Source organism: Grampus griseus (assembly GCF_964374135.1).
Source record: "Grampus griseus genome assembly, chromosome: 6".
NCBI lineage: Eukaryota > Metazoa > Chordata > Mammalia > Artiodactyla > Delphinidae > Grampus > Grampus griseus.
Genome location: NC_139000.1, coordinates 98,830,679 through 98,858,009, shown reverse-complemented (window position 1 = coordinate 98,858,009; position 27,331 = coordinate 98,830,679). Strand labels below are relative to the sequence as shown.

The 27,331-nt window shown below is 42.6% G+C and overlaps 1 protein-coding gene across 1 annotated transcript; it reads right to left on the bottom strand.

Annotated features, from left to right (window-relative positions):
• Nucleotides 1-1,864: 1,864 nt before the first annotated feature.
• Nucleotides 1,865-23,839, bottom strand: NPM2 (nucleophosmin/nucleoplasmin 2; the record flags this gene model as incomplete). The annotated part of the gene is made up of 9 exons (XM_082656924.1): nt 1,865-2,086; nt 2,197-2,230; nt 3,495-3,529; nt 3,699-3,871; nt 4,659-4,752; nt 22,790-22,915; nt 23,082-23,246; nt 23,346-23,498; nt 23,765-23,839. 9 exons carry the CDS (start codon nt 23,837-23,839, stop codon nt 2,042-2,044), a joined length of 900 nt encoding a protein of 299 aa, XP_082513050.1. The 3' UTR covers nt 1,865-2,041.
• Nucleotides 23,840-27,331: the final 3,492 nt, after the last annotated feature.

Genomic DNA, 27,331 nt, shown 5'->3' with positions numbered 1-27,331 from the left:
CCTGGGTGTGAATCCTGGCTGTGTGACCTCGGGGGGCAAGTTGTTTAACCTCTCTGTGCCTCACTTTCCACATCTGAGAAATGGGGCTAATAACACCCACCTCTAGGCATGGCTGTGAGGATTAAAGGTGTGAATCCATGGAAGGCACTTAGAGCAGCACCCAGCTCACAGCGTTATCACTGCAATCACGTCAGCCTTCTTTCTGTCCAAACCACTCTGCTTGTTCTGCCTCAGGCCCTTTGCACCCTCTGTTCCTGCTCCTAGGAATGTCCTTCTGCCAGCTCTACATGTAGCCACCACTCCCTTTTTGTCAATCGTCTCCTCTGAAGGACCTTCTCAGATCCAACTAAACTACTTCCTGGGACTTCCCTGGTGGTCCAGTGGTTAGGACTCTGCACTTCCACTGCTGGGGGTGTGGGTTTGATCCCTGATTGGGGAACTAAGATCCCACAAGCCATGCGTCATGGCCAAATCCCCCACCCCCCAAAAAAAAACCCCACCAGCACTTCCCCACCCTGGAAATTAGCCTGTTTTATGTCCTCCAAAGCGCTGGACAGTAACTGAAATTATGTTGTTGGCTCCTGTGTTTCCACTAGACTGTAGGCAACTTGAAGGGAGGACTTTGTCTTGCCCACCCTGTATCGCGGTGGCATGAAGCCATGGTCAGTGCCAGCTGCCTACCTGGAACCAGACCTGAACTGATGTCCCTTGTCGCTCTGGGGGACTGAGGTCAGTAGCATGTTCTCCTTTGTTAGAGGGTGGGACAAAGCCCACATCTGCCGTGTGGGGTGTAGAAAGCGGAAGCAAGAATGCCAGCCCTGCCTTCCTCTATCTCTTCTGGCATCAAGAGAAGCTGAATGGGGAGACTCAAGCCTGCCGGCTGCCCTTCCCATGCAGGTGTTCAGAGACCTCCAACTTTCTGGGACCCATACCTGGGGGTCCTGGGGAGAGAGGGCAGGGCCAGTTCTCCACTGGCCCACTTCAGGCCTGGCCAATGGGGGTGCTGGTTAGGGGCAGGGAGAAGCCCAGCAGAGGCCCTGCAAGTAGACCCCGAGGGGGGCGGCCACCTGCACGTCACCGTGGGTGAACCCGGCTTCAAAGTGGCTCTGCAGGCTGGGAGGGGGCAGAAGGTCAGAGCCACGCGATGGGTCATTCACCCCCCTTCCAATCCTCTGTTGGTCTCACCCCAACAATTTACTGAACCCCGTTCCTGTGGCTCCGACTGCTGCCCTTGGGGAATGCTAGCCCAGGAGCTGTTCACCTGCCCACCTCCTGAAGAGATACTTTATAGCTTCCAGGAAGCCTGCCTGTCTCCCCACTTGGGAGGTTTCCTTGAAGGTGCTGGCCTCTGGGCTCCTGCCTGACACAGATCACACCAGTGACGTCTCTGTGAGCAGCTCACGTAACAGGACGCAAGCCTGGGAGAGCAGAGCTAGGCCCGGCCCTTGAGATGCAGACCCTCAGGCTGGTCCCTTCCTGGTAGGGGCGGCGGGCAGCTGTCACCCTTCAGTTCTGTATCTGGAGAGCCAGGCCCTGTCAGAAGGGAGTGTGGACGCAGGAAGACCCACCCCAGCTCTAGCTCCCTCCCTCAGGCCTGAGGGCTGAAGGTCGAAGCTGGGAAAGGGGCTGAGACACTTGGTCCTTCCCCCAAAGCTGGGGATGGGGTAGTGGTGCCGGGCGTGGGGGGGGGCGCGGTGGGGGGAGAGGGAGATAAAGAGCAGAACACAGCTGGCTGGCTGGCAGGCAGGCAGGCAGGCCAGGGTGTGCTGGCACACGGCTGCCCTCTGCCGGGCTCACGGGCTCACTGCAGCCGGCAAGGACAGCTCCCGGGGAAGGGAGAGACAGCTGCAACAAGGTCCTAGCAAAGCAAACTTTATTGTGGGTCTGAGAGGTCGGGGCTCTTCCCTCCAGGGCCTGCTGCAACCGAGAGTTGGGGTGAGGAGCTCTTGTGTTGCCCCCAACACGTCCATCACATTCAGACTCAGCATGGTGGTCTCACGGGCCCTCCCTCGGTCACTGTGGCCAGGCCACTCCTGGCTCCTCATTTCTTAAATCCTGGCTTTTTAGGTCTGGTTGTGGTTTTGGCCTGTGGGAGAAGGCGTTGCTCCAGTGTTCCACCCTCTCCCCATCCTGGCACCTTCCCAGAGAACATCCCTCCTCCCCCAGGAGGACCAGCCCCTTCTTATCAGCACTCACCTTTCCCACAGGGCTCCTGTCTTTAGGATGGTATCTGGAACGGGGTGGGGTTGGGCAAGGAGTGGGGATGTAGGAAAGAGAGAGCTCAGTCTGATGCCAGTAGCCCCGGGCCCTCCTACTAGTGCCCAGGCTGCAGAGCTGGGCCCTGGGCACTTCCAGGAAGCAGGGGGCTGTGACCTGCAGAGGTTTGCCTCTCCACCTGTCACCTGCCAGGGACCACTCTGACTCTCTTTTATTTTTAAAATTGTTAAATTTTTAAATTAAAATTATTTATTTATTTATTGGCCCACCACGCGGCATGCGGGATCTTAGTTCGCCGACCAGGGATAGAACATGTGGCCCCTGCAGCGGAAGCCCAGAGTCTTAACCACTGGACCGCCAGGGAAGTCCCTGACTCTCTCTTTTTAAACAAGATGTTTTTTCTTCTTAAGCTTCTATCTGCTTTCCTTTATTTGTGTATAAGACACAAATGTTTCTTATCATAAAAGTAACGTTAACCACATTGCGCAAAATATAGCAAATAGAGAATAAATTGCCTATACTTTTCTTTACCTCCTACTAATATTAACATTTTGTTTCCTTTCAGAACTTTTTTGTTTGTGAAATAAAATGAAAATAATTTGGGACTTCCCTGGTGGTCCAGTGGTTAAGAATCCACCTTCCAATGCAGGGGACGTGATTCCTGGTCGGAGAACTAAGATCCCACATGCCGTGGGCTAATTAAGCCCGTGCGCGGCAACTACTGAGCACACGGGCCACACCTAGAGAGCCTGCGCACCTCAACGAAGATCCCAACCAAGATCCCGCGTGCCGCAACTAAGACCCAATGCAGCCAAAAATTAAATAACTAAATATTAAAATGAAAATAATTTAATATCCTGCTCTTTGAATTCTAGAAACACTTTCCAGTTTGCTATATTCTTCATGGGCATTATATCACATGCCATTGAGAAGACGTGACATAGTTTAAGCAACTGGTGTATTGATGGACATTTACAATGTTTCCATTTTATACTATTATTTGAATAATGCAGTGATATAAGTTTCTTAGTGCATATATTTCCCTCATATCTTGGATGGGATTCTTTGGAAGGAACTGCCATAAGTGGGAAGAAGTCAGAAGATAAGAACTGTTAAATGCTTTTCAGAAAGACTGTGCCAACCGACAGTGGCAGCACACCTGTGCACCTGTGTCTCCGTGTACCACACACCTGCACACACATGTGCATCATCCTCTTTCAAGCACGATGTACCTCAACTAAAAGATTTTGGCTCATTTAATAGATGGAAAGAGTTACCTCACTGCCACCTCCTCTTTTTCCACCTTTTTTTTCTGGAAACCAAACACAAGCATTATTGGGAGTTCTGGCAAGGCCCAGGGGCAGAGCAGACTCCCGCCGGGCACCTGGCAGGTGTTGCCCCGGGCCTCAGCGCACTCAACTGGGGAGACCTGGTCCAGGTTTCTGAGGAGCCTTTGCGGGGGGGGGGTGTCCCTCCCTCACCTTGGCAATGCTTGTGTGCTTCTGGGGCGCCAGCCTCTTGACTTGTTTGACAGGGGTCTCCTTCTCCAGGGACACATCTGTGTCTTCGTCGTCATCATCTTCTTCCTCTTCCTCCTCTTCTTCCTCCTCCTCTTCTTCCTCCTCCTCCCCCTCCTCTTCCTCCCAGGATTGGTCTGAAGTGTCAGCGATGGTGTGGGAGGAAGGCAGGGCCTCTGAGCCCGAGGGTCTCTGCCAGGCTCCCCTTCCCAGATCTACCTGCCCAAAGTGTGGCTGGCGGGGTGGGGAGGGCAGTGAGGGCTGAGGCCACGGCAGGAGGGCAGGGAAAGTGGTAAGCTGCGGCTCTGGCCGGGCCGGAGGGGGAGGCACACTGGGAAGGAGAGTGTGAGGGGAAGGAGGGAGAGGGTGGGGACACAGCAGCGGAGGAACTCAGGCCTCATCCTGAGGCAGGTGGAACCCGCCCGGGGTTTGGAGCAGGAGAGAACCCTGATGGAAGAGGCACCACTGGACAGAGAAGAAGGCAGTTAAAGGTCTGTCAAAAGAGTCAAAAGCACAGCGAATTGCCAGGGTCCATGTTACTGCTACAGCGATGTACTTCATAGCAGGTAATGTTTTGAGTGTGCTCTGGTACCAGGCGTTATGTTAAGTGCTTTTTCTGAATATGCCATTTATTCCTCACAACTAGGAGGAATACACTTGAAGATGGAACCAAGTATAACCCCACCCCCGTGTTATGGCTGGAGGGCTGCAGCCCACAGAGGACGTGGCGGAGAGGTAAAGGAGAACTGGGGCTAGGAGGCGTGCCCATGGCCTCCTGGTCCAGGCTGCTGGTGATTCTGTTGCCTTTGGGGATCTTCTCCAATAATTCAAGAATCCCTCAAGTGTTTGAGTACCTATTATGTCCTTGGCCCTGTGCTGAGCACTGTACTGGCAGACCTTTCTTGGGTCCAAGCTTGGACTTACCATAACATTCCTGGCCACAGAGGAACACGGGTCCAGAGCCAGCCCGGAGCTGGAACGTGACAGGAGGAGAAAGCTCCAATCCCGCCAGGACAACCTGCAGGGGTAGGGGGTAGAGGGTAGGGGCAGGAGTAGAGAGGACAGGCCACTCGGGCCTGGTACCTGTCTGGGGGTGGGGGATGGGGGCTGGCCTCAGGCAGAAATGCTCAGTTTATTCCCTCCCCTCAACCACACATGCTTCAGGGCTTCCCTGGACCTCTCTGCACTCTCAGCCCCCTGGACCTTCCTGCTGAGGTGGACTCTGTTGGAGAAGAACATGGATCTGATAATCTCATTCCTGCCAAGATCACAGACGGTCTTCCAAGCTGAGGTGCAGCCGTTAAATAGTCTGATAGCTATGGACTGAACTGTGTCCCCTCAAATTCTTACATTGAAGCCCCTAACCTCCAATGTGCTGGTATCTGGGGATGGAGCCTTTGGGACCGTAACTAGGGTTAGTTGAGGTCATGAGGGTGGGGACCTTGTGATGGGATTAGTGCCCTTAGAAGACGAGACCAGACAGTTTGCTTTCTCTCTAGGCCATGTGAGGACACAAAAAGAAGGTAGCCATCTGCAAGCCAGGAAGAGGGCCCTTACCAAAACCCGACCGTGCTGGCACCCTGATCTCAGACTTCTAGCCTCCAGAACTGTGAGGAAGAAATGTCTGTTGTTTAAACCACTCACTCCATGGTATTTTGTTATGTCAGCCCAAGCTGACTAAGGCATTGATCAAATGAGAAAAGCAGATGCAAAGTTGTATTACAGTCTTCCTATCATCTTATAAGTAATGTGTGAATATTCATAGGAAAAAAGGTTAGAAATATATTACAGTGCTAACCGTAATTTTCAGTGGACAGTACCACATTTATTTTCTTTACACTTTTCCAAACTTTGCAAATTTTCTAGAGTAACAATGATGATACTTAAACTTCTTGAGTTCTTACCATGTGCCAGGCCCCATGCCACACATTTTACCTGCTTTATCTCATTTAAATCTTCACAAGAAGCCCACAAAGGAGGTGTTGTTATTTTACAGAGGGGGAAACTGAGGCTTAGAGAGATTAACTTAGAGTTTCTGGTTCAGAGAGGAAGCAGATAAGTGAAAACTGATCACAAACACCTAGAAATGCTGGATAAAATGTGATTCAATGTTTTTACTGCTTGGTTGAATGGTAAGACAGAAAGAAGTGTCCCTGTGCATCAGAAAGAAGAGCAGCCTGTGCAGAGGCTGATGCCACAGCTGAAGGGAGGATGTCCTTGAAAACAGCAAGGACTTTGGGTTGTGACACTCATGTGGACAGGAGACAAACCCTTGGGGAGGGGACCTTCAAAGGGCTACATCTCAGTAAAAAGCCCCATGGTGAGGGTTGAGGAGAAGGGACTGAAGGACCCTAAGCCATCTAACTAGAAAGGACCCACCATCAAAGGAGGGAAACAAGAACCTGGGGGTGGGATAACAGAGTCTCCTGTGAGAAGCTAACAGCTGTGGTTGTACCTCTCACTTAGAGCAAATCTGAATTTACTCGGTGGGCACTGCCAAGCCAAGAGATCTGTATAAAATCCCAGGCTTGCGATCTTCCTGTGGCAAACGGCAGATGCAAACACAAAACCAGTCTCTAGGGACACTCTGAATTCTTTTCACACAGAATTCTTTCACAAAACAGAACCAAACCAAACTGGAAGAGGTTTGAAACAACCCTGCTAGAGTCTGGCAGCAGAACAAAACAACATGTACAACCAGGAACCTGAGATAAGAGAATAACAACCTAAACCACATGAAATGTTTGATGAAGATCAAATAAATATAAGAGTAGGAATCAAAATAATAAGAACAAGATATTACAAAGAAGAAAAAGAGGGCTTCCCTGGTGGCGCAGTGGTTGAGAGTCCGCCTGCCGATGCAGGGGACACGGATTCGTGCCCCGGTCCAGGAAGATCCCACATGCCGCGGAGCGGCTGGGCCCGTGAGCCATGGCCGCTGAGCCTGCGCATCCGGAGCCTGTGCTCCGCAGCGGGAGAGGCCACAACAGTGAGAGGCCCGCGTACCGCAAAAAAAATAAATAAATAAAATAAAAATAAAAAGAACCAAAAGCAGCTTCTAGACATCAAAAACATTAGCATTGAAGTAAAGTGAACAAATGGTTAAAAAGCAGAGTGAAGCAGCTGAAGGAAGAATCAGTAAATTGGAGAAGTTCTGGGAAGAAATTACCCAGTATGAAGCACAGAGAGAAATGAACAAAATATGAGAGAGAAGCTGGACGTGGAGGACAGGTGAGAAGGTCCAACATGCATCCAATCAGAGGTAGGGACTGGAGAGAATGGAGTCAGTGTTCCAAGTGATAACGACCAAGAGTTCTCCAGAAATGATCCAAGACAGATCCTCATATGCAGGAAACCTCATCCCTGAAAAGATAAATAAAAATAAATCCACACCTGAACATACTATGGTGAAATGACAGATGAGAACAAAGAGATGAGCTTAAAATCAACCAAAGAGGCCAGATTTCCAAAAAAGGAACAATAACCAGGCAGACTGAGGATTTCAACAGCAACATCAGGAATCAGAAAGAGGTCAGGAATCAGACCTCTTACCTAGAAGTATATACGCAGCCAAACTATCATGAAGGAATGAGGATAAAAGAAAGGTATTTCTGAGCAAAGCCCAAGTAAGTTTACTACTCCCAGGTCTACAAAAGGATGTTCAAAAAGATGGCAATTAAATTGAGAAGTAGGTGCAAGAAGCAGTGATGAGAAAAAAATTGGTATAAATAAATAAAAATACATACATACATACATACACACACACACACACATACATACCTAAGGAAACATTGCCGTAAAATAAAACAACCCTAGTCATGACTAGTGTTGAGCTGGTTTAAAACACGTTGGAGCTAAAATGCTACATGATGACAATATGTATGTTAAAATGAAAGTAATTAGAATCCCCTGGTTTGGGAGGAAGAAAACATTAATTTTCGACTTTGATCATGCATGACTGTTAAAAAATTAAGGAGAACAAATGAAGATTAGAATGAGATTCTATAGCTTCTAAACCAGTAGAAAAGGGGAAAAGAAACTTTAATCAATCTAATAAAAGACAGGAAAACTAGAAAAAAGAAACAAATTTAAAAGGCAAGGAAAATAGAAGCACAAACTACATGCTACAAGTAAATCCAAGTATATTAGCAAGTCACAATCAATATAAACGGACTATACTGGCTGGATAGATTAAAACAAGGTCTAGCTACATACTGCTTATAAGAAACCTTATAAGGACGGAGAAATGCTGGAGTAAAGAGATGGAAATATACATACCAGGTACAGCAGAGGCTTCCAGTTGCTTATCCAATAGCCATTCTTTCCTTCCATAATAACAGCACCCTGATATTACTGAAATACTATACCCAGCCAAAAACTGCATTCTTCAGTTTCCTTTGCAGTTGTGACTATGTTACTAATTTCTGGATCAATGAGCTATAAGCAGAATTTGGAAGGTGGTACTTGTGGGAAGACTCCTTAAAAGGTGGACAGAGAACTGAGAGAAGTCCCTGTGGTCTTCCCTTGCTGCTTCTTTCCTATTACATTAATTGTAGAAGTGAGGGCTGGAGCTGCAGCAGCCTTCCTAGACTGTAAGGTGATTTTGAGGATGGTAGGTCTGCACTAAAGACAGGAGAAAGATACGAGGAGACTTGGTCTTTGGTGACCATGGAGTCATCTCATCAGCTCTGGACTGCCCATCTCTGGACTTCTATGCAATACAGAAATAAATCTTAAGCCCCTATAGTTGGATCTCTGTTACGGCAGCCACACATGACTAAAATGAAAATGAAGCTAGTTGTACTTTCTGGTGAGTGATGTTGATAATGGGGGAGGCTATGTATGTGTAGGGGTAGGTGGTATATAGGAAATCTCTGTAACTTCCTCTCGATTTTATTGTAAACCTAAAACTGCTCTTAAAAAATAAAGTCCCTAAAAAATGAAGCTAGTAGTGTTTGTTACGATTAGGTTTGGTAATAAGTGACAGAAAACTCCATAACAGTGGCTTACACAGGCTTACACTCACTTCTTTGTCTCATAAACTAAGTCCATACATAAGCTATGAGTACACCACTCCTCAATCACCAGGGATCCAGCCTCTTTGTACCGTGTTGCTCTACCATTCTCAATACACGGCTCCCACCTCGCCCAGGATGGCTGCTCTTGTTCTAGTCATCACATCTACACTCCAGGAAGGGACAACAAAGTGGTCACATGATCTCTCTTTAAGGACATTTTTCAGATGTTGTAGATCCCACTTCTGCTTACATCGCATTGGCCAGAACGTCATGGTTATGCCAAACTTAGAGGGAACATAGTTTTTATTCTCAGTAGCCTTGTGACCAGCTAAAAGTCATGAATCCATTACTAAAGAATAAAGGAATAATGGAGATTGAGGGACATCTGGGAAACAAATTAATATCAGACGATATAAGCTTTAATTCAATAAGTATTTTAGGGATAAAGAAGGTCACCACATAATGAAAAAATTTAGACAAGGAAGATATTTACAATTATACAAGGAAAGTAAAAATTCTACAAGAAAGCTAAACCTGTAAATTATATGCATCAACAACACGGTCTGAACATACATAAACTATAGCCACAGTAATCAAGACAGTGTGATATCAGAGGGATAGACACATAGATTGACTGAAGACCTAGAAATACACACACACAAATACCTGCAACTGATTTTTGACAAAGGTGCAAACTCAATTAAATGGAGGAAGCTTTTTCAACAAATGGAGCTGGAGCAACTGGACGTCCATAGGCAAAGAAATGAACCTTCACCTAAACCTCATAGCTTATACAACAGTGAACTCAAAATGGATCATGGACTTAAGTGTAAAACATAAAACTCTATGACTTTTGGACAAAAAACATAGAAAACCTTCATGATCTCAGACTAGGCAATGTGTTCTTAGACTTAACATCAAAAGTCATAAAAGGAAGAATACAATAGACCTCATCAAAATTAAAAACGTTTGTTCCATAAAAGCTCATGTGAAGAGGATGAAAAGACAAGTTATAAACTGGGGAGAAAATATTTGCAAGCCATATATTTGACAAAGGACTAGTGTCTAGAATATATAAAAAATTAACAAAATTCAACAGTAACAAAACTAGAAAATGAGCAAAAGACATGGACACCTAACTGAACATACATATGGCAAAAACCACATGAAAAGATGTTCAACATCATTAGCCATCAGGAAAATGCAAACTAAAAGCACAATGAGACATCACTACACATACATTAGAAAGGCTAAAATAAAAGAGATAGTGACAACATGAAATGTCGATGAGGATGCAAAGAAACTTGATCACTTATGCATTGCTGATAGAAATGCAAAATGGTACAGCCACTTTAGAAAACAGTCTGGCAGTTTAAGAAACTAAATGTGTAACCACCCTCATATGGCCCAGCAATTGCACTCCTGGACATTTAACCCAGGAGAAATGAAAACTTAGCTTACGCAAAAACCTATACACAAATGTTCATATCAGCTTTATTTGTAAGAGCCCCAGATGGGAATCAGACCAGTTTTTCCACAGATGAATTGTTGAACTGTGGTACAACTATACCACGGAATACCAGTCAGCAGTAAAATGAACGGATCTCCAGGGAATTATGCTGAGAAAAAAAAGCCAGTTCCCCCGAAGTTACATATGTCTGATTCTATTTCAATGACCAAATTTTAGAAATGGAGGACAGATTGGTGGTTGCCAGGGGTTAGGGGGAGGTGAGGGAGCAGGAGGGAGGTGAGTGTGGTTATAAAAGGGCAACATGAGGGATGCCTGGGGTGTTGGAACTGTTCAGTGTCTTGGCTGTGGTGGTGGATATAGGAACTTAGGTGATAAAATTGTATAAATAGATCCCTGCATTGTATCAATGTCAATATCCTGGTTTTGATATTATATTACAGTTTTGCAAAATGTTACCATTGGAGAAAACTGGGCAAAACATACAGGGATCTCTCAGTATTATTTCTTACAGCTGCATGTGAATCTACAATTATCTAAAACGATTTTCAATTAAAAAAATAAACATATATAAAGTAAACAAAATTATAAGAAGAACCCGAAGATCCACAATCATAACAGGAAATTTTAACACATTTCTTTTGCTAATTGATACATCAGGAGACAAAATATATATAGGTTTGAACACAATTAATACACCTGATTTAATGGACACACATAGAATCCTATAATACTACCACGTAGTAAGCCACAAATTGAGTCTCAACAAATAACCAAAGAATTGATATGGTCTATATACACACACACACACACACACACACACACACACACACACCATATTTTCTGATGCAATTACACTAAGAAAAAGGGTGATGACTCAACCCACCCATACCTGTGGGAATTAAAAAATTTGAAGTAAATATTCATCAAATAAGAAATCATAATGGAAATTAGAAAATATTTAAAGTAAGATAAAGTGAAAATACCACAAATCACAAATTAAGGGATGCAGTTAAAAACATCTTCAGAGGGAAATGTGTACTATTCAAAATAAATAAATAGAACTTACTTGGAAAAAATAAGCTAGAACATGAATGGGCTAAATATCTAACTAAGGAAGTAAGAAAAAGGAACAAAGAAAGCAGATAACCAGAGAAATTAATAAAATAAAAAATAAGGAAACAATAGAAAACATCAACAAAATCAAAAGCTTTTTCTTTGAAAAAAAAGAAAAAGACTAATATCCAGTGATTGAAATGAAGGGAAAAAAGGAAAGATGATAAACACTACTGGGAATTTTAAAAAGAGGAATATAATAACAGATATAGTCATGATGAAAAATATTATTAGCAAATAGCGTGAACAATATCTAGAAAAATATAAGTAATCATAATTGACTCAGGAGATGTTTGGTTCAGGCCAAGTAAGTAACAGGGACTGAATTTACTCTCCAGCTTGACACAACTAAAAAACTATAATACAGGCATACCTCAAAGATATTGCAGGCTTAGCTCCAGACTACTGCAATAAAGCGATTATCACAATAAAGTGAGTCACATGAAATTTCTGGTTTCCTAGTGCATATAATTACACTATACTGTATTCTATTAAGTGTACAACAGCATTATGTCTAAAAAATGTACGTGCCTTAATTTAAAAATACTTTATTGCTAAAAATGCTATTCATCATCTGACAGTGCAGGGCTGCTACAAACCTTCATTTGTAAAAAACAAAACAAATGAACAAAAAAACAAAACTCCCGCAATATCTGTGAAGTACCATAAAACCAGGTATGCCTGCGTAGGAAACAACAGCTCTCAAGACACTGGATACAAGTCAAGGAAGAACAGTGATCTCTGAGAGATGGGACAGAGATGAGATGAGCCTTATGGTTGCCCAAGCTTACTTCCTGGACAGTGCAGGGAGGGGGAACCCAGACAAAACGTAGTGGTCTCTCTGAGTTTAGGAAATAGAACTGGAACCCAGAGAAGCCAAGGCACCTAGAGTTCATAAGAGAGGAAAAAGCTGCAAAGACAGCACTCCAGAGATCTGTAGAAGGCCCCCTTGAGTATGCAGTTAAGTAGTAATCGGAACATCCATGCAAGGAAACTACCTGAGGCTGGAGAAAGAATCATCATAAAGGTGTCTGGAGCTCACAGAGTGGAAAATCTCATAATTTATGGGGCATCTACTGGAGTACTAAGAAGGGTCTTGCTACAGTAGTGGGGCAAAATTAGACTAAATTCAGCTTAAATCCCTAACAAAGCTTAAAAGCAAGACACAAAAGGATCAAATGGTATTTAAGTAACTTCACTGCATTCCAGAACAAAATTCAAGAATACTTATAAAACTGTAAAAATATCCAGCATCCAAATAGTAAAATTCATGTCTAGCATCCAATCAAAAATTACCAGACAGGACTTCCCTGGTGGCACAGTGGTTAAGAATCTGCATGCCAATGCAGGGGACGTGGGCTTGATCCCTGGTCTGGGAAGATCCCACAAGCCATGGAGCAACTAAGCCCGTGTGCCACAACTACTGAGCCTGCACTCTAGAGCCCACAACTACTGAGCCTGTGTGCCACAACTACTGAAGCCTGTGCGCCTAGAGCCCATGTTCCACAACAAGAGAAGCCACCGCAATGAGGAGCCCGCTCACCGCAACGAAGAGTAGCCCCTGCTTGCCGCAACTAGAGAAAGCCTGCACACAGCAATGAAGACCCAACGCAGCCAAAAATAAATAAGTAAATAAGTTTATTAAAAAATAATTACCAGACATACAAAGAACAAGAAAGCTACAACTCATAATGAAGAGGGGAAAAATTCAATAAAAACTGAAACAGAAATGACATAAATGAGAATTAGTAGAAAAGAACATTAAAACTATAGTCCATATGTTCATGAAAGATCGAAAATGAGACATGGAAGACTTGAAATTTGTAGAGGTGAAAACGACAATATCTAAGATGAAGACATACTGATGAGATTAACAGCAAATTAGATACTGCAGAAGAAAAGAATAATGAAACTGAGTAAATAAAGACTATCCAAAATGAATACACAGAGGAAAAATACTTTAACAAAACGAAAAGAGCATAATGAACTGTGGGACAACTTTAAGGAGCCAAGTATACATGTAATTGGATTCCTCAATGGAGATGAGAGAGAAGGGGGAACAGAAAAAAATGATTGAAGGAATAATGGCCAAAAATTTCCAAATTTGACAAAAATGGTAAATCCACAGATCTAAGAAGTGCAGTGAACCCCAGTACATTTTATAATCAAATTGCTCAAAACTAGTTACAAGGAGAAAATCTTAAGAGCAGCCAGAGGAAAAAAGACATCACATACAGGGGAATGAAGACAAGGATGTGAGAAGATTTCTCCAAATAATGCAAGCTAGAAGACAATGGAGAAATTTTTTTCAGTGTTGGAAGGAAAAAAAGTCAATCTAGAGTTCTTTACCCAGTGAAAATACCTTTCAAAACTGAAATGAAATAAGGACTTTCCAGGCATACAAAAGCTTAAAGAATTCATCATAAGCAGATCTGCATTACAAAAAATGTTTAAATCCTTCACACAGAAGGAATATGACACCAAATGGAAATTGAATCTACACAAAGGAGTGAAAAGTACCAGAAATGGTAAATATAAAAATGGTTTATTCTAAGTTCTAATCTCTTTAAAATATAGACCGCTTAAAGAAAAAAATAACAACAATGTAGAGTAGGATTTATAGCATATGTAGAAACAAAAGTTATTACAACAATAGCACAAAGGATGGGAAGTGGTAAATGAAGTGTGCTGTAGTTAAGATTCTTATATTGTACATGAAATGGTATAATATTATTTCACTATAGACTGTTGTAAATTAAAAATGCATACTGTAAACTCTAGAGCAATGATTAAGAAAAAAACCAAAGAGATGAGGTACACCTAAGAAGCCAATATTGAGGATGAAAATGTAACCAAAAAAACCGCTTAGTTAATCCAAAAAGCCAGAAAAGAGGAAGAAAGGAGCACAGATGGGACAAATGGGAAAACTAATAGCAAGATGATAGATTTAAACTCAACCTTGTTGATAATTTGGTTAAATATTAACTGTCTAAGTGCTCTAATTAAAAGGCAGAGATAGCAAGTGGATAAAAAAGTAAAACTCAATTAGGTGTTATCTAAAAGAAACCCAATTTATACATAAAGATACAGAGGTTAAAGTAAAATAACAAAATAAAAGAATAGGAAAAATATACAACACAAACACTAATCAAAAGAAAACTAGATTGGGGCTTCCTTGGTGGCGCAGTAGTTGAGAATCCACCTGCCAATGAAGGGGCCACGGGTTCGATTCCTGGTCCGGGAAGATCCCACATGCCACGGAGCAACTAAGCCCGTGCACCACAACTACTGAAGCCCGTGTGCCTAGAGCCTGTGCTCCACAACGAGAGAAGCCACTGCAATGAGAAGCCTGTGCACTGCAATGAAGAGTAGCCCCCGCTTGCTGCAACTAGAGAAAGCCTGAGCGCAGCACCGAAGACCCAACAGAGCCAAAAATAAATTAATAAAATAAACAAATTAAAAAAAAAAAAAGAGAGTTAGATTGACTATATTAGTCAGACCAAGTAGACTTCAGAATATTTATCAGGGATAAAGAGGAGCATTTCATAATGATAAAGGGATCAATTAACCTAAAGGATATAACAATCCTAGAAATGCAGGATTTATTAGGATGCACCTAATAAAAGAGTTTTAAAATACATGGGGCAAAAACTGATAATTAAAAAGAGAAAGAGACAAAGACATAATTATTGTTGGGGTCTTCAGCGTTCCTCTTTCAGTAACTAATAGATCAAGTGGACAGAAAATGAGTCAGGATATGGAAGACTCGAACAAAACCATCAACCAACTTGATACAATTGACATTTATAGAGCAATACACCCAACCATGGGAGAACACACATTCTTCAAGTGTGAATGAAAGAGTCACCAAGATAGAACATATTATGGGCCATAAAGCAAGTCACAACACTGTTTAGACTGAAATCATATAAAGCATATTTTCAGACCATAATGAAATTAAAATAGAAATCAATTAAACAAAGAATTAGAAAATCTCTATTTGGAAATTAAAAAGCAAACATACTTCTAAGTACCGCAGGGACTGAAGAATAAAACCAGAAAATAATTTGAACTGAATGAAAATGAATATAGTACTTATCAAAATTTGTGGGACGAAGCTAGAAAGATGCTTAGAAGGAAATCATAGCATGAAATGCTTATATCTGAAAAAGGTCTAAAAAAATCAATAATATAAGATTATGCCTTAAGAAACTAGAAAAAGATCAGACTGAAACCAAAATAAACAGAAGAGAAGAATAAAGAACAGCTCAATTAAATACAAAAGTGGAAAAACAATAGAGAAAGACTGATGAAACCAAAACTTGGTTCCTGAGAAAGACTGATAGAACCGTTAAACCTCTAGCCAGACTGGACCTGGTAAAAAGGAGAGAAGACACAAATTACCAACATCAGGAACAAAAGAGCAAACTTTAATACAGATAATACAGAAAAGGATTAGGGAATAATATGAACAACTTTATGCCAGAAAAGTTGACAATTTAGATGAAACAGAAAAATTCCTTAAAAAACACAAACATAAAGCTCTCTAAACAAAGTAAACCAAATAGTCTTATATCCATTAAATAAATTTAACTTGTAGTTAACCAGATTGCTTCACAGGTGAATTCTACCAAAACATTTAAGAAAAAGAAAAAACAAAACAAATTTACATGAATTCTTCCAGAAAATAGAAGAGAACATCTTCCTTTTCATTTTATGAGGCCCAGAATTACCTTATGCTAAAATCAGACAAAAACATGACAAGAAAACCATAGACCAATGTTGCTTATAACATAGACAAAAATATCCTTAATAAAATAGTAGCAAATGGAATCCAGCAATATATAAAAAGGTAATACATTATGATTGAACGGGGCTTATACCAAGAATGCACAGTGGGTTTAAAATTTGAAAAAATCAATGAATGTAATTTGCCACATAACAAAATAAAGGAGAAAAAAATCACCTCACTACATGCAGAAAAAGAATTCTTTGACAAAATTCAACACCCACTCATGATAAAATATCTCAGCAAACTAGGAATAGAAGGGAACATCCTCAAACTTAATATAGGACATCTACCAAAATCCTTCGTCTGTCTTAATGGTAAAAGACTAAATACTTTCCCTCCGGTAAAAGGCAAGGATAGTCCTGCTCTTACAACTTTTACTCAACATTGTACTTGATGTCCTAATCAGTGAAGTAAGACAACAAAAAGAAACGCAAGGCATACAGATAGAAAGTTAAGATGTTAAACTGACTTTATTCACAGATGACATGAATAAATACATAGCAAATTCTGTGGAATCAATGAAAAGCTACTAGGACTAATATGCAAATTTAGCAAGGTTAGATAATACAAAAACCAATTATATAACTATATACTAGTACTGAATAATGATAAAATAAAAATTTTAAATAGCATTTCTGTACCTTATCCCATATAAAAAAATTAACTGAAAATGGCCCATAGACTTATATATAAGAACTAAAACTTTAAAACTCGTAGGAGAAAACACAGGAGTAAATCTTCATGACCTTGTGTTAGGCAATTGTTTCTAAGATTCAACACCAGAAGCAGAAGCAACAAAAGAAAACACATATGAACTGGACTATATGAAAACAAAAAACTTTGTGCTGCAAATGATATCATCAAGAAAGTAAAAAGACAACCCAGGGAAAGGGGGGTAACTATTTGCAAATAAGCTGATAAGAGGCTTGTATGTAAAATAAAGAACTCGGGTTTCCCTGGTGGTGCAGTGGTTGAGAGTCCGCCTGCCGATGCAGGGGACACGGGTTCGTGCCCCGGTCCGGGAAGATCCCACATGCCGCGGAGCGGCTGGGACCGTGAGCCATGGCCGCTGAGCCTGCGCGTCCGGAGCCTGTGCTCCACAACGGGAGGGACCACAGCAGTGAGAAGCCCGTGTACCGCAAAAAAAAAAAAAAAAAAAAAAAAAAAAAAAGAACGCATACAAGTCAATAGTAAAAAGACAAATATTAAAATACATTAAACTCAAACACAGTTTTACAAAATTAATAAAGATTTGAACAGAAAATTCTCCAGGAATTCCCTGGCAGTCCCGTGGTTAGAACTCCATGCTTTCATTGCCAAGGGTGCGGGTTCAATCCCTGGTCAGAGAACTAAGATCCCACAAGCCACACTGCCAAAAAAGAAAAAACAAAAAGAAAGAAAGAAAATTCTCCAAAAAAGATATACAAATAGCCAATAAGCACATAAAGAGATGCTCAACATCATTAGGCATTAGAGAAACGCAAATCAAAACCACAGTGAGCTACCACTTCATACCCACTAAGATGACTAATCAAAACCAAAGACAAAAACAAGTGTTGGTGAGGATGTGGAGAGATTGGAATACCCGAACATTGCTGGTGAGATTGTAAAATGGTGTGACCACTTTGGAAAACAATATGGCAGTTCCTCAAAATGTTATATATATGAAGCTACCATATGACCCAGCAATTGCACCTCCAGGTATATGCTCAAGAGAAATAAAAACTTATGTTCAGGACTTCCCTGGTGGCGCAGTGGTTAAGAATCCGCCTGCCAATGCAGGGGACATGGGTTCAAGCCCTGGTCTGGGAAGATCCCACATGCTGTGGAGCGACTAAGCCCATGAGCCACAGCTACTGAGCCTGCGTTCTAGAGCCCGTGAGCCACAACTACTGAAGCCCACATGCCTAGAGCCCATGCTCCACAACAAGAGAAGCCACTGCAATGAGAAGCCCGCGCACCGCAACGAAGAGTAGCCCCCGCTTGCCGCAACTAGAGAAAGTCTGCATGCAGCAACGAAGACCCAACACAGCCAGAAATAAATAAATAAATAAATAAAATGTTAAAAAAAAAACGTATGTTCATACAAAAATTTGTACATTAATGTTAATAACAGCATTCCTAATAGCCAAGTGGTAGGAACAACCCAAATGTCCACCAACTGAACAGATAAACAAAATGTTGTATATCAATACAATGGAATATTATTTGGCAATAAAAAGGAGTCAAGTACTGATACATGCAACAACATGGATAAACCTTAAAAACATTATACTAAGTGAAAGAAAGCGGTCACAAAAGACCATACAGTTTATGATTCCATTTATATGATTTGCCAGAATAGGCAAACCTATAGACATAAAGTAAATTAGTGGTTGCCTAAGGCTGGGGGTAAGTGAATGTGGGAAATGGGAAGTGACCACTGGTAGGTATGGAGTTCCTTTTTGGGTTGATGAAAGTGTTCTAAACCTAGATTGTGATTGTTGCACAACTCTGAATTTACTAAAAATCACTGAATTATATACTCTAATGAGTGAAGCTTATGGTATGTGAATTTTCTTCCAATAAATATGCTAATCTCATTTTTAATAGCACCCCAAATCATGAAATATGTGGGGGTAAACTTTACAAAGTACGTAGGGGACCAGGACCCTGAAAATTACAAAACATTCCTGGGAAAATCTAAAGATGTAAACAAATGGAGAAATATATCATGTTCAATTATCGATGACTCAAAATTGTCAAGATGGCAATTCCCCCCAAAGTAATCTATAGATTCAATTCAATCTCAATCAAAATCCCATCAGACTTATTTTTAAAGAAAGCTGATTCTGAAACTTATACGGAAATGCTAAGGACCTAGACTTGTCAACCCAGTTTTGGAAAAGAATAACAAAATTGGAGGACTCACACGATCTAATTTTAAGACTTACTATAAAAGCACAATAATCAAATTAGTTTGGTATGGAATGAGGGTAAACATGAATCAATGAAGCAGAATAGTGTATAGACATATATGCATACACATCTGGTCAACCAATTTTTGGCAAATGCCAAGGTAACTGTGTCAGTGAAAGAGCAGTCTTTTCAATACTGGAGCATTAGATATCAATTTGGAAAAAATGTCCTTCTATCCTCACTTCATACCATACAAGAAACTTATCTTGAAACGGATCATAGACTTAAATATAAGAGCTAAAACAATAGCATTTCTAGAAGAAAACATAAAAGGAAACCTTTGTGACCTTAGTTTAAGCAATGATTTCTTCGGACACCAAAAGGATGAACCATAAGAGAAAAAAATGTTAAGTTGAACTTTATCAAAATTAAAAACTTGTGCTCTTCAAAAAACATTATTACAAAAATGAAAAGGCAAGCCACACATTAGGAGAAAATATTTGTAATAAAGGACTTATATCCAAAATATATTAAAAAAAACTGCTACAAGTCAATAAGAATAACTCAATTATTTAAAAATGGGCAAAACATCTAAACAGGTATTTTGCAGAAGAAGATACACAAAAGACCAAAACCCAAATAAGAAGACGGTTAATACCACCAACCCTCAAGGAAAAATAAAAACCACAATGAGGTGCCACTGTATATGTACTAGATTGGCTAAAATTAAGAAGACTGACAATGCCAAGTGTTGGTGAGGATGTGGACCAACTGGAATTCTCGTAGACTGCTGGTAGAAATGCAGAATGGTACAGCAATTTGGAAAATAGTTTAGCAGTTTTGTATAAAGTTTAACATATGCTTCCTATGTGATCCAGCAATATCACTCCTAGGTATTTACCTAAGAGAAATGAAAACACGTCTATACAAATACACTCAAACATTCCTAGCAGCTTGATTGACAATAGTCCAAAAACCGGAAACTACCCCAAATGTCCATATGTCCATTAACAGGCGAACGAACAAATTTTATATAAATTGTAGAGTGGCATATTACTCAGATATAAAAAAGGAGCATATTACTGTTTTATCAACAACGGGGATAAATCTCAAAAGCATTGTGCTAAGTGAAAAAAGCCAGCACAAGAGACTACATATTGTATGGTTCCATTTAAATGAAATTATAGAACAGGCAAAACTATAGTGACAGAAAGTAGATCAATGGTTGCCAGAGGCAGTGGTAGGTGGAAGGAACAGACTGCATGAGGCGTGAGGAACTGGGGGCAGGGCGGTGGAAATTCTCTACCTTGATGTTGGTGGCTATTGCACAATTTGTCAAATGCATCGAGCTGCACACTTAACACTAGTGAATCTTACTGTATATAAATTATATCTCAATACAGCTAATAAAAGAACTGACTCAAAGAAATAGAAACATCTGAGAAGATCTAAACCTATTAAATAAATCACAATAGTTTAAAAATCAAACCAGTCCCACACAGTTCATTCACTTATTTACTCACTCATTCATTATCTATTGAGTTCCTACAACATACCAGACACTAGTAGAGGGGCTGTATGGATAATGCAGCAAAGCAGGCAAAATCCTTGCTCTCTTGGAGTCTATATCCTGGTTGGGGGGAACAGACAATGCACAAATGAAACCTCATGTCAGTAATGGGTCCTATGGGGGAAAAAGTGATCATGGGTGGGGTAGAAATGGGGGTGCTGTTTGGGGCCAGGGAAGACCCTTCAATGAGATGACATTTGAACAAAGACCAGATTGAAGTCGGGGGCAAGTGTGTCCCTGGCATGGGGGGACATGAAATTGACTAAAGGGGACCAACGATGAAGGCAGCTTTATCTCTTAGGAGGCCCTGCAATAAGCCTGAGCAAGAGGTGATGGTCACCTGGACCACAGTGTAGCAGGGAGGTGGTGAGATGTGGTTAGATGAAGGTAGAGCCAACAGGATTTGCTTGTGGGTCAGATATGGGGTGTTAGAGAAAGAGGGTTTTATCCTGGCTAATTGGAGGAATAGCTATTTACTGGGAGAGGATCAGGTCTGCGGATGGGGGAAGAGATTATAGATAGAAATCAAGGATTTGGATTTAGACATGCTAAGTTTGGAATATCTATTAGATATCTGTTAAGTGTTTTGAGTTGGACAGAGGATCTGGAGCACAACAGAGAGGCTGGGTTTACAGAATAAATGTCAGAGTCTTCATTTGCATAGGTGGTCTTTAAAACTACGGGAATGGATGAGATTTAGGGAGATCTCATAGATAGAGAAAAAAAATAGGTTTGAGGGCAGTTTTACAGATCAGCCTCCCAGGTCTTTAAGGGCAGATAATCCTGGTCTCATATTCACTGTTCTGCTGCATGGAAGGAGGGAACACGCCACGCCTCGGTTCATGAGGCTAATATGCCTTGACATCCAAATAAGATGTGGAATTTATAGGCCAACCTCACTTATGAGTATATAAGTTTTAAAGAAAAGTCTTATTAACAAAGCAAATCTAGAAGTTTATAATACGATCAGTAATGTTTATCTCAGGAATGCAAAGTTGATTGAATATTATTCTATTAGTATAACTTACCACATTAACAGATTAAAGAAGAGAGAGCCCCTGATAATATGAATAGGAAAGCATTTGATAACCAATTTGATAATCATGATTAAAAAGAAGAAAATTCAATTTTTCAAAGTAGAGTAGGATTAGACGGAGATTTCCTTAACCTGACAAAGGGTATCTACCAAACACTTCATACTTAATGGAGAAACATTAGAAGCATTCCTTTTAAAAAAAATCAGGTATGGGGGGGGGGACTTCCCTGGTGGCGCAGTGGTTACGAATCTGCCTGCCAATGCAGGGGACATGGGTTCGAGCCCTAGTCAGGGAAGATCCCACATGCCGCAGAGCAACTAAGCCCGTGTGCTGCAACTACTGAACCTGCGCTCTAGAGCCCGCGAGCCACAACTACTGAGCCTGCGTGCCACAACTACTGAAGCCCGTGTGCCTAGAGGACATGCTTCGCAGCAAGAGAAGCCACTGCAATGAGAAGCCCTTGCACTGCAATGAAGAGTAGCCCCCGCTCGCCGCAACTAGAGAGAGCCTGCAAGCAGCAACGAAGACCCAACGCAGCCAAAAATAAATAAATCAGGAATGAAACGAGGACATCTACCATTATCATTTTATCCAATATTATACTGGAGGTCCTAGCCAGTGTACCTGGATTTAAAAGAAACAACAACAACAACAAAAAAAAACAACACAAAGACTGCCATTACTCACAAAGAAGATCTGCATAGAAAACTCAAAATAAGTTATTAGAGTGAGACTTTCTGGATACACAATCTGGATACACAGGCAGTATGTAAATCGTCAACACTGGTCTCCAACAGTAAACAGTTGAAAAATGTGATTTGTAGAGAGGTTATTTAACTTGCCCAAAGTCACACGGCTGGTAAAGAGCCGACTAGGAGGGAGTTCCCTGGCGGTCCAGTGGTTAGGACTCAGCCGGCCACCCCGCCCCCGGCCCACCAAAAAAAAAAAAAAAATTGTGGACTAGGATGGAAACAGGGCTCCCTGCCTCCTGGGTCCAAGCTTTTAGTCCTGGGCTATATGCCTCTCTAGCACTGGTTGTACTTGTACAGGAGCCTGTACCCCACCTTTGGGTCCGTTCCCACGCAGCGGGTGAGGCCTGAGCAAGGCCTCCTAGGCCTGGAGCCAGGGTGTCCTAGGCCCGCAGGGAAAGGCTCACCATGGGGAGGACGGAGGCCCGAAGAGAGGCCAGGGTGATGGGCTTCCTCCTTCTGTCGTCCTGGCTTGCTGGGGGCAGGATCTCCACGAGGTTCATCTCCTCTTTGGCTTTCTCCCCCAGGCAAATCTGAGAGGGGTGGAAAACGAGCATGGCTCCTCTTCACCCAGAGGGCGGAGGAGGCAAACCCTGTTCCAGCTGCGGGCACGGGACAATCCCACCTGCTCCTCTGTGGCTGTCCAAGTCCCTCCCTGCTCCGTCCTTCCGCCCCTCCTTGGGGCTGGGGGGTACCCACCGTACTAAGCAGCAGCATACAGTTCTGCTTCCCCACCTTCTGGGGTCTGAAGGTCCAAGTCGGCTTCTCCTGGCTCAGCTCACAGCCTGCGAAGGGAGACGGAGGGCGGAAGGCGTGGCGTGGGGCGGGCAGGCTCCAGGGAGGCGCGCCTCTCTGCCTCCAGCCCTAGGCGCACCCCCTGCCCCCGGTGACGTACCCCCAGCCCCCCAGGTGCTCCGAGAACAGCCTGGAGCCTCACTCACCCCAGAGCAAGGCCAGTGTCGCCTTTTCGGAGGTGCTGCTAGTACGGCTGCGATTCATGATGCGGGGCGGGGGCCGATCAGCTGCGAGGAAGGGCGCGTTACAACCCCCGGCCGACAAGGCAGCCCACACCCGAGCTGGGGACACCCCGGCGGAGCGCTCCGCCAAAGGACGGTGCTTAGATCGCCCAGAGCGGGAGAGGTGAGCGAGGCGCCCGGCTGCCCCGCCGGCCCTCCCAGCACCCCAGGGGTGCAGCGCCGGTCAGCCGCGGGCAAGGCGGCTCGGTGCCCGGTCTCATGTCCACTCGGCCCCGGGCCCCGGCCCTCTCGCAACCCCTCCTCCACCTCACCGTCGCTACTCCGCGTGCAAGGCTCACGCCATAGGCTCCTCCTCGGATCGCTTCCCTCTTGGGCTCCCTCCCTCCGGCCTCATCCTGGCCTCACCTGAGGGCCGGCCGCCCACAGCGGGCGGTTATGAAGCCTGGGAAGGGGCAACGGGAGATGTCTCATCAGCCCCATTCCGTTCTTCCACTCTTTCCTCCTCTTCGCTCCTCAGAAGCACCTGGAGAGCTCGTTAAAACACAAAGCGCTAGGCCTCACCCACCTCCATCGTTTCCCACGGGGAGGTCTGGGTGTGACCCAGAGAATTAGCATTTCTAACAGGTGCCAGGTGAGGCGGACGCCGGTGGGCCAGGACCGCACCGTGAGAACCACGGTCCTGACCAATAGGGACTGACTGAGGTCTGCTGCCGGAGCCCGCCCAGCGCCCAGCGTGGAGATGCTTTGCTACCAGGTAGGAAGCGCAGCCTTGTCGGCCCTTCGTGCTCATCGTCTTTCTTCGTGTCCTTTCCCTACCCTCTAAGTGTGGGCCTCTTGCCAGGCCCAGAGGGCCTGACCCTCAGGGCTGTGGTCCTCGGAGAGGAAGAGCCCTGTTTCCAGAAGGATGACTTCTCCCAAGGCTAGGAAGGGGTGGAATACACCACGGGGCACTGCGAGTGACCTTACAAGGGCGTCATTTCACAAACAGCAGTTCACACAGCACAGTGATGCCCTTAAATGTTTGTTTGGGTGGGGGGTAGTGAAGAGGAGGAAGCTTTTCAGCTGACCACCGCCCTCAAGTAACACCTCTGTTTGGGAGACAGAAATAACCAGGAATCTCTCTCATTGCATTCATATCCATCATTCGCATCCTGGAAACTTCTCACCTGCATATAAAGTTCACTGATTTTCAACCAAGGTGTCAAGGGAAAGGATAGTCTTTTCCAAAAATGGTGCTGGAGGAACTGGATTTATCTTTCTGCAACCCTGATTGGAGCTTCTGCTGTGCAAGAATCAGTTTTTTTTTTTCTTTTTAAAATACCAGCTTTATTGAGCAATAATTCATATATAAAAATGTACCAGTTTAAAGTGTATAATTTGAATTTTGACAGATGTATACACCATGTGGCCATCACCACAGCCAAGTCACAATTTCTGTTACGCCCCCAAATTTTCTCGTTTCCCTTTGCAGTGCATATCCTCCCCTTACTGTCTACTTGGCATCAGACACTTACCTGTTTTCTGACACTGTAGATTAGTAGACTGTCCTAGAAGTTCATATAAGTAGAATCATACAGGGTCTTTTGGTCTGCCCTCTTTCGCTGGGCAGAATGTTTGAGATTCATTTATCCATAGTTGTGGTATCAGTAGTTTGTTTCTGTGTATCGTTGAGTAGTGCTCCACACTTGTATATCCAGATACCTGCTAGTCAATTTTTTTTTTTTTTTTTTGGTACGCGGGCCTCTCACTGTTGTGGCCTCTCCCGTTGCGGAGCGCAGGCTCCGGACGTGCAGGCTCAGCGGCCATGGCTCACGGGCCCAGCCGCTCCGCGGCATGTGGGATCCTCCCAGACCGGGGCACGAACCCGTGTCCCCTGCAATGGCAAGCGGACTCTCAACGACTGCGCCACCAGGGAAGCCCTGCTAGTCAGTTTTATGTGTCAGCTTGGCTAGGCTATTGCACCCAGTTATTCAATCACACTGAGGGTGTGGCTGACACCTTCTACTTGGCAGTTGCTACTGAAGGTATTTTGTGGATGCGATTAACATCTACAATCAGTTGCCTTTATGGAAAGATTACCTTCAGTACCATGGGTGGGTCTGATCCAATCAGTTGAAAGGCCTTAAGAGCAGAACTGAAGTTTCCCTGAAGATGTTTTGCGTGTGGTCTGCAGCTTCAGCTCCTGCCAGAGAGCTTCCAGCCTGCTCTTCCTGACAACCTGTCCTACCGATCTCAGACTTGCCTAGCCACCTCTTATGATTGCATTAGCCAATTCCTTGTGCTACATCCCTGACTGATAACACCTGTTGATGGATATTTTGGGTAGTTTCCAGTTGTGGACTATTATGAATAAAAATGCTATGAACATTTGAGAGCAAGTCTTTGCATGGATATATGTTTTAGTTTTTCTAGGATAAATACCTAGGAGTGGAATTGCTGGATCATTTGGTGTGCATTAAACTTTATGTGAAACTGTAAAACTATTTAAAAAAATCTTGTACCAGTTTGCATTACTACCAGAAATGTATGAAAATTCCAGTTGCTTTACATCTTTGTCAGCACTTGGCATTGTCAGTCTTCTTAATTTTAGCCATTCTAGTGGATGTATATAGTGACATGTGGTTTTTATTTATCTTTTTTTGATGACAAATGATGTTGAGTATTTTTTCAAATGTTTATTGGTCATTTGTGTATCTTCTTTTGCAAAAATACCTGTTCAAATATTTTGTTCATTTTAAAATTGAGTTATTCTTATTGAATTGTGGTTCTTTATATATATTTGGATGCCTGTTCTGTGTCAAGTATACGTATTCCAAAGATTTTTCACCCCCATCTATGGCTTGTCTTTTCATTTAAAAAAATGGTATCATTTGGAGAGCAGAAATTTAAAAATTTGATGAAGTCAAATATTTCTTTCTTTTATGCCTTATGCTTTTGGTATTTTAAGAAATCTTTGCTTAACCCATTAAAAATTTTCCTGTTTCCTTCTAGAAGCCTTGTAGTTTGAGCTTTCACTTTTAAAACTGTGATCCATTTGAAGTTAATTTTTGTGCATAGTGTTTGGTAAGGGTCAAGGTTCCTTTTTTTCCTCCTAAGTGGTTATCTAATTCCTCTAGCACCATTTTTGGAAAAGACTCTTTCTCTATTGAACTACCTTGGCATTTTTGTCAAAAATCAATTAACCATATATGTTGGTCTATTTCTGGATTTTATTGTTACATTGGTCTGTCTACCCTAGTGCTGATACCACACTGTCTTGACTACTGTAGCATTATAGTAAATCTTGAAATCAGGTAGTTGAGTCCTTCAACTCTGTTCTTCTATTTCAAAACTGTTTTGGCTCTTCCAGAGTCTTTGCATTTTCTTATAAATTTTAGAATCAGCTTGCCAGTTTCTAAAAAAAAAAAAAAAAAAAGCCTTCTGGGATTTTATTGGGATCCTGTTGCATGCATAGTTCAATTTTGGGAGAATTGTCATCCCGATTTTGAGACATCCAATGCATGAACACGTTGTAATCGCTTCATTTATTTAGATCTTTAATTTTCTCAGCGATGTTTTACAGATTTTAGTGTTCAGATCCAGCACACCTCTTATTAAATTTATTCCTATGTATTTCATGTTTTCAGATGCTATACCAAATAGTATATACTTCAAAATTTCATGTCCTAATAATTTGTTTTTAGTATATAGAAATACAGTTGGCTTTCATATACTGACCTTGTATTCTGATTTTGCTAAATTCATTTATTAGTTCCAGTAGCTTTTTTGTACCCCAAATCACAACATCTGTGAATAAAGACAGTTTTACTTCTTCCTTTTTGATCTGTGTGTCTTTTATTTCTATATTTATTGATTTTTGTGCCTATTTGCTCTAGTTAGGACCTCAGGTACAATGTTGAATAGAAGTGGTAACAGTGGGCATCCTTTCCTTGTTTTCCATCTTAGGGGAAACATTCAGTCTTTCGCCTTTAA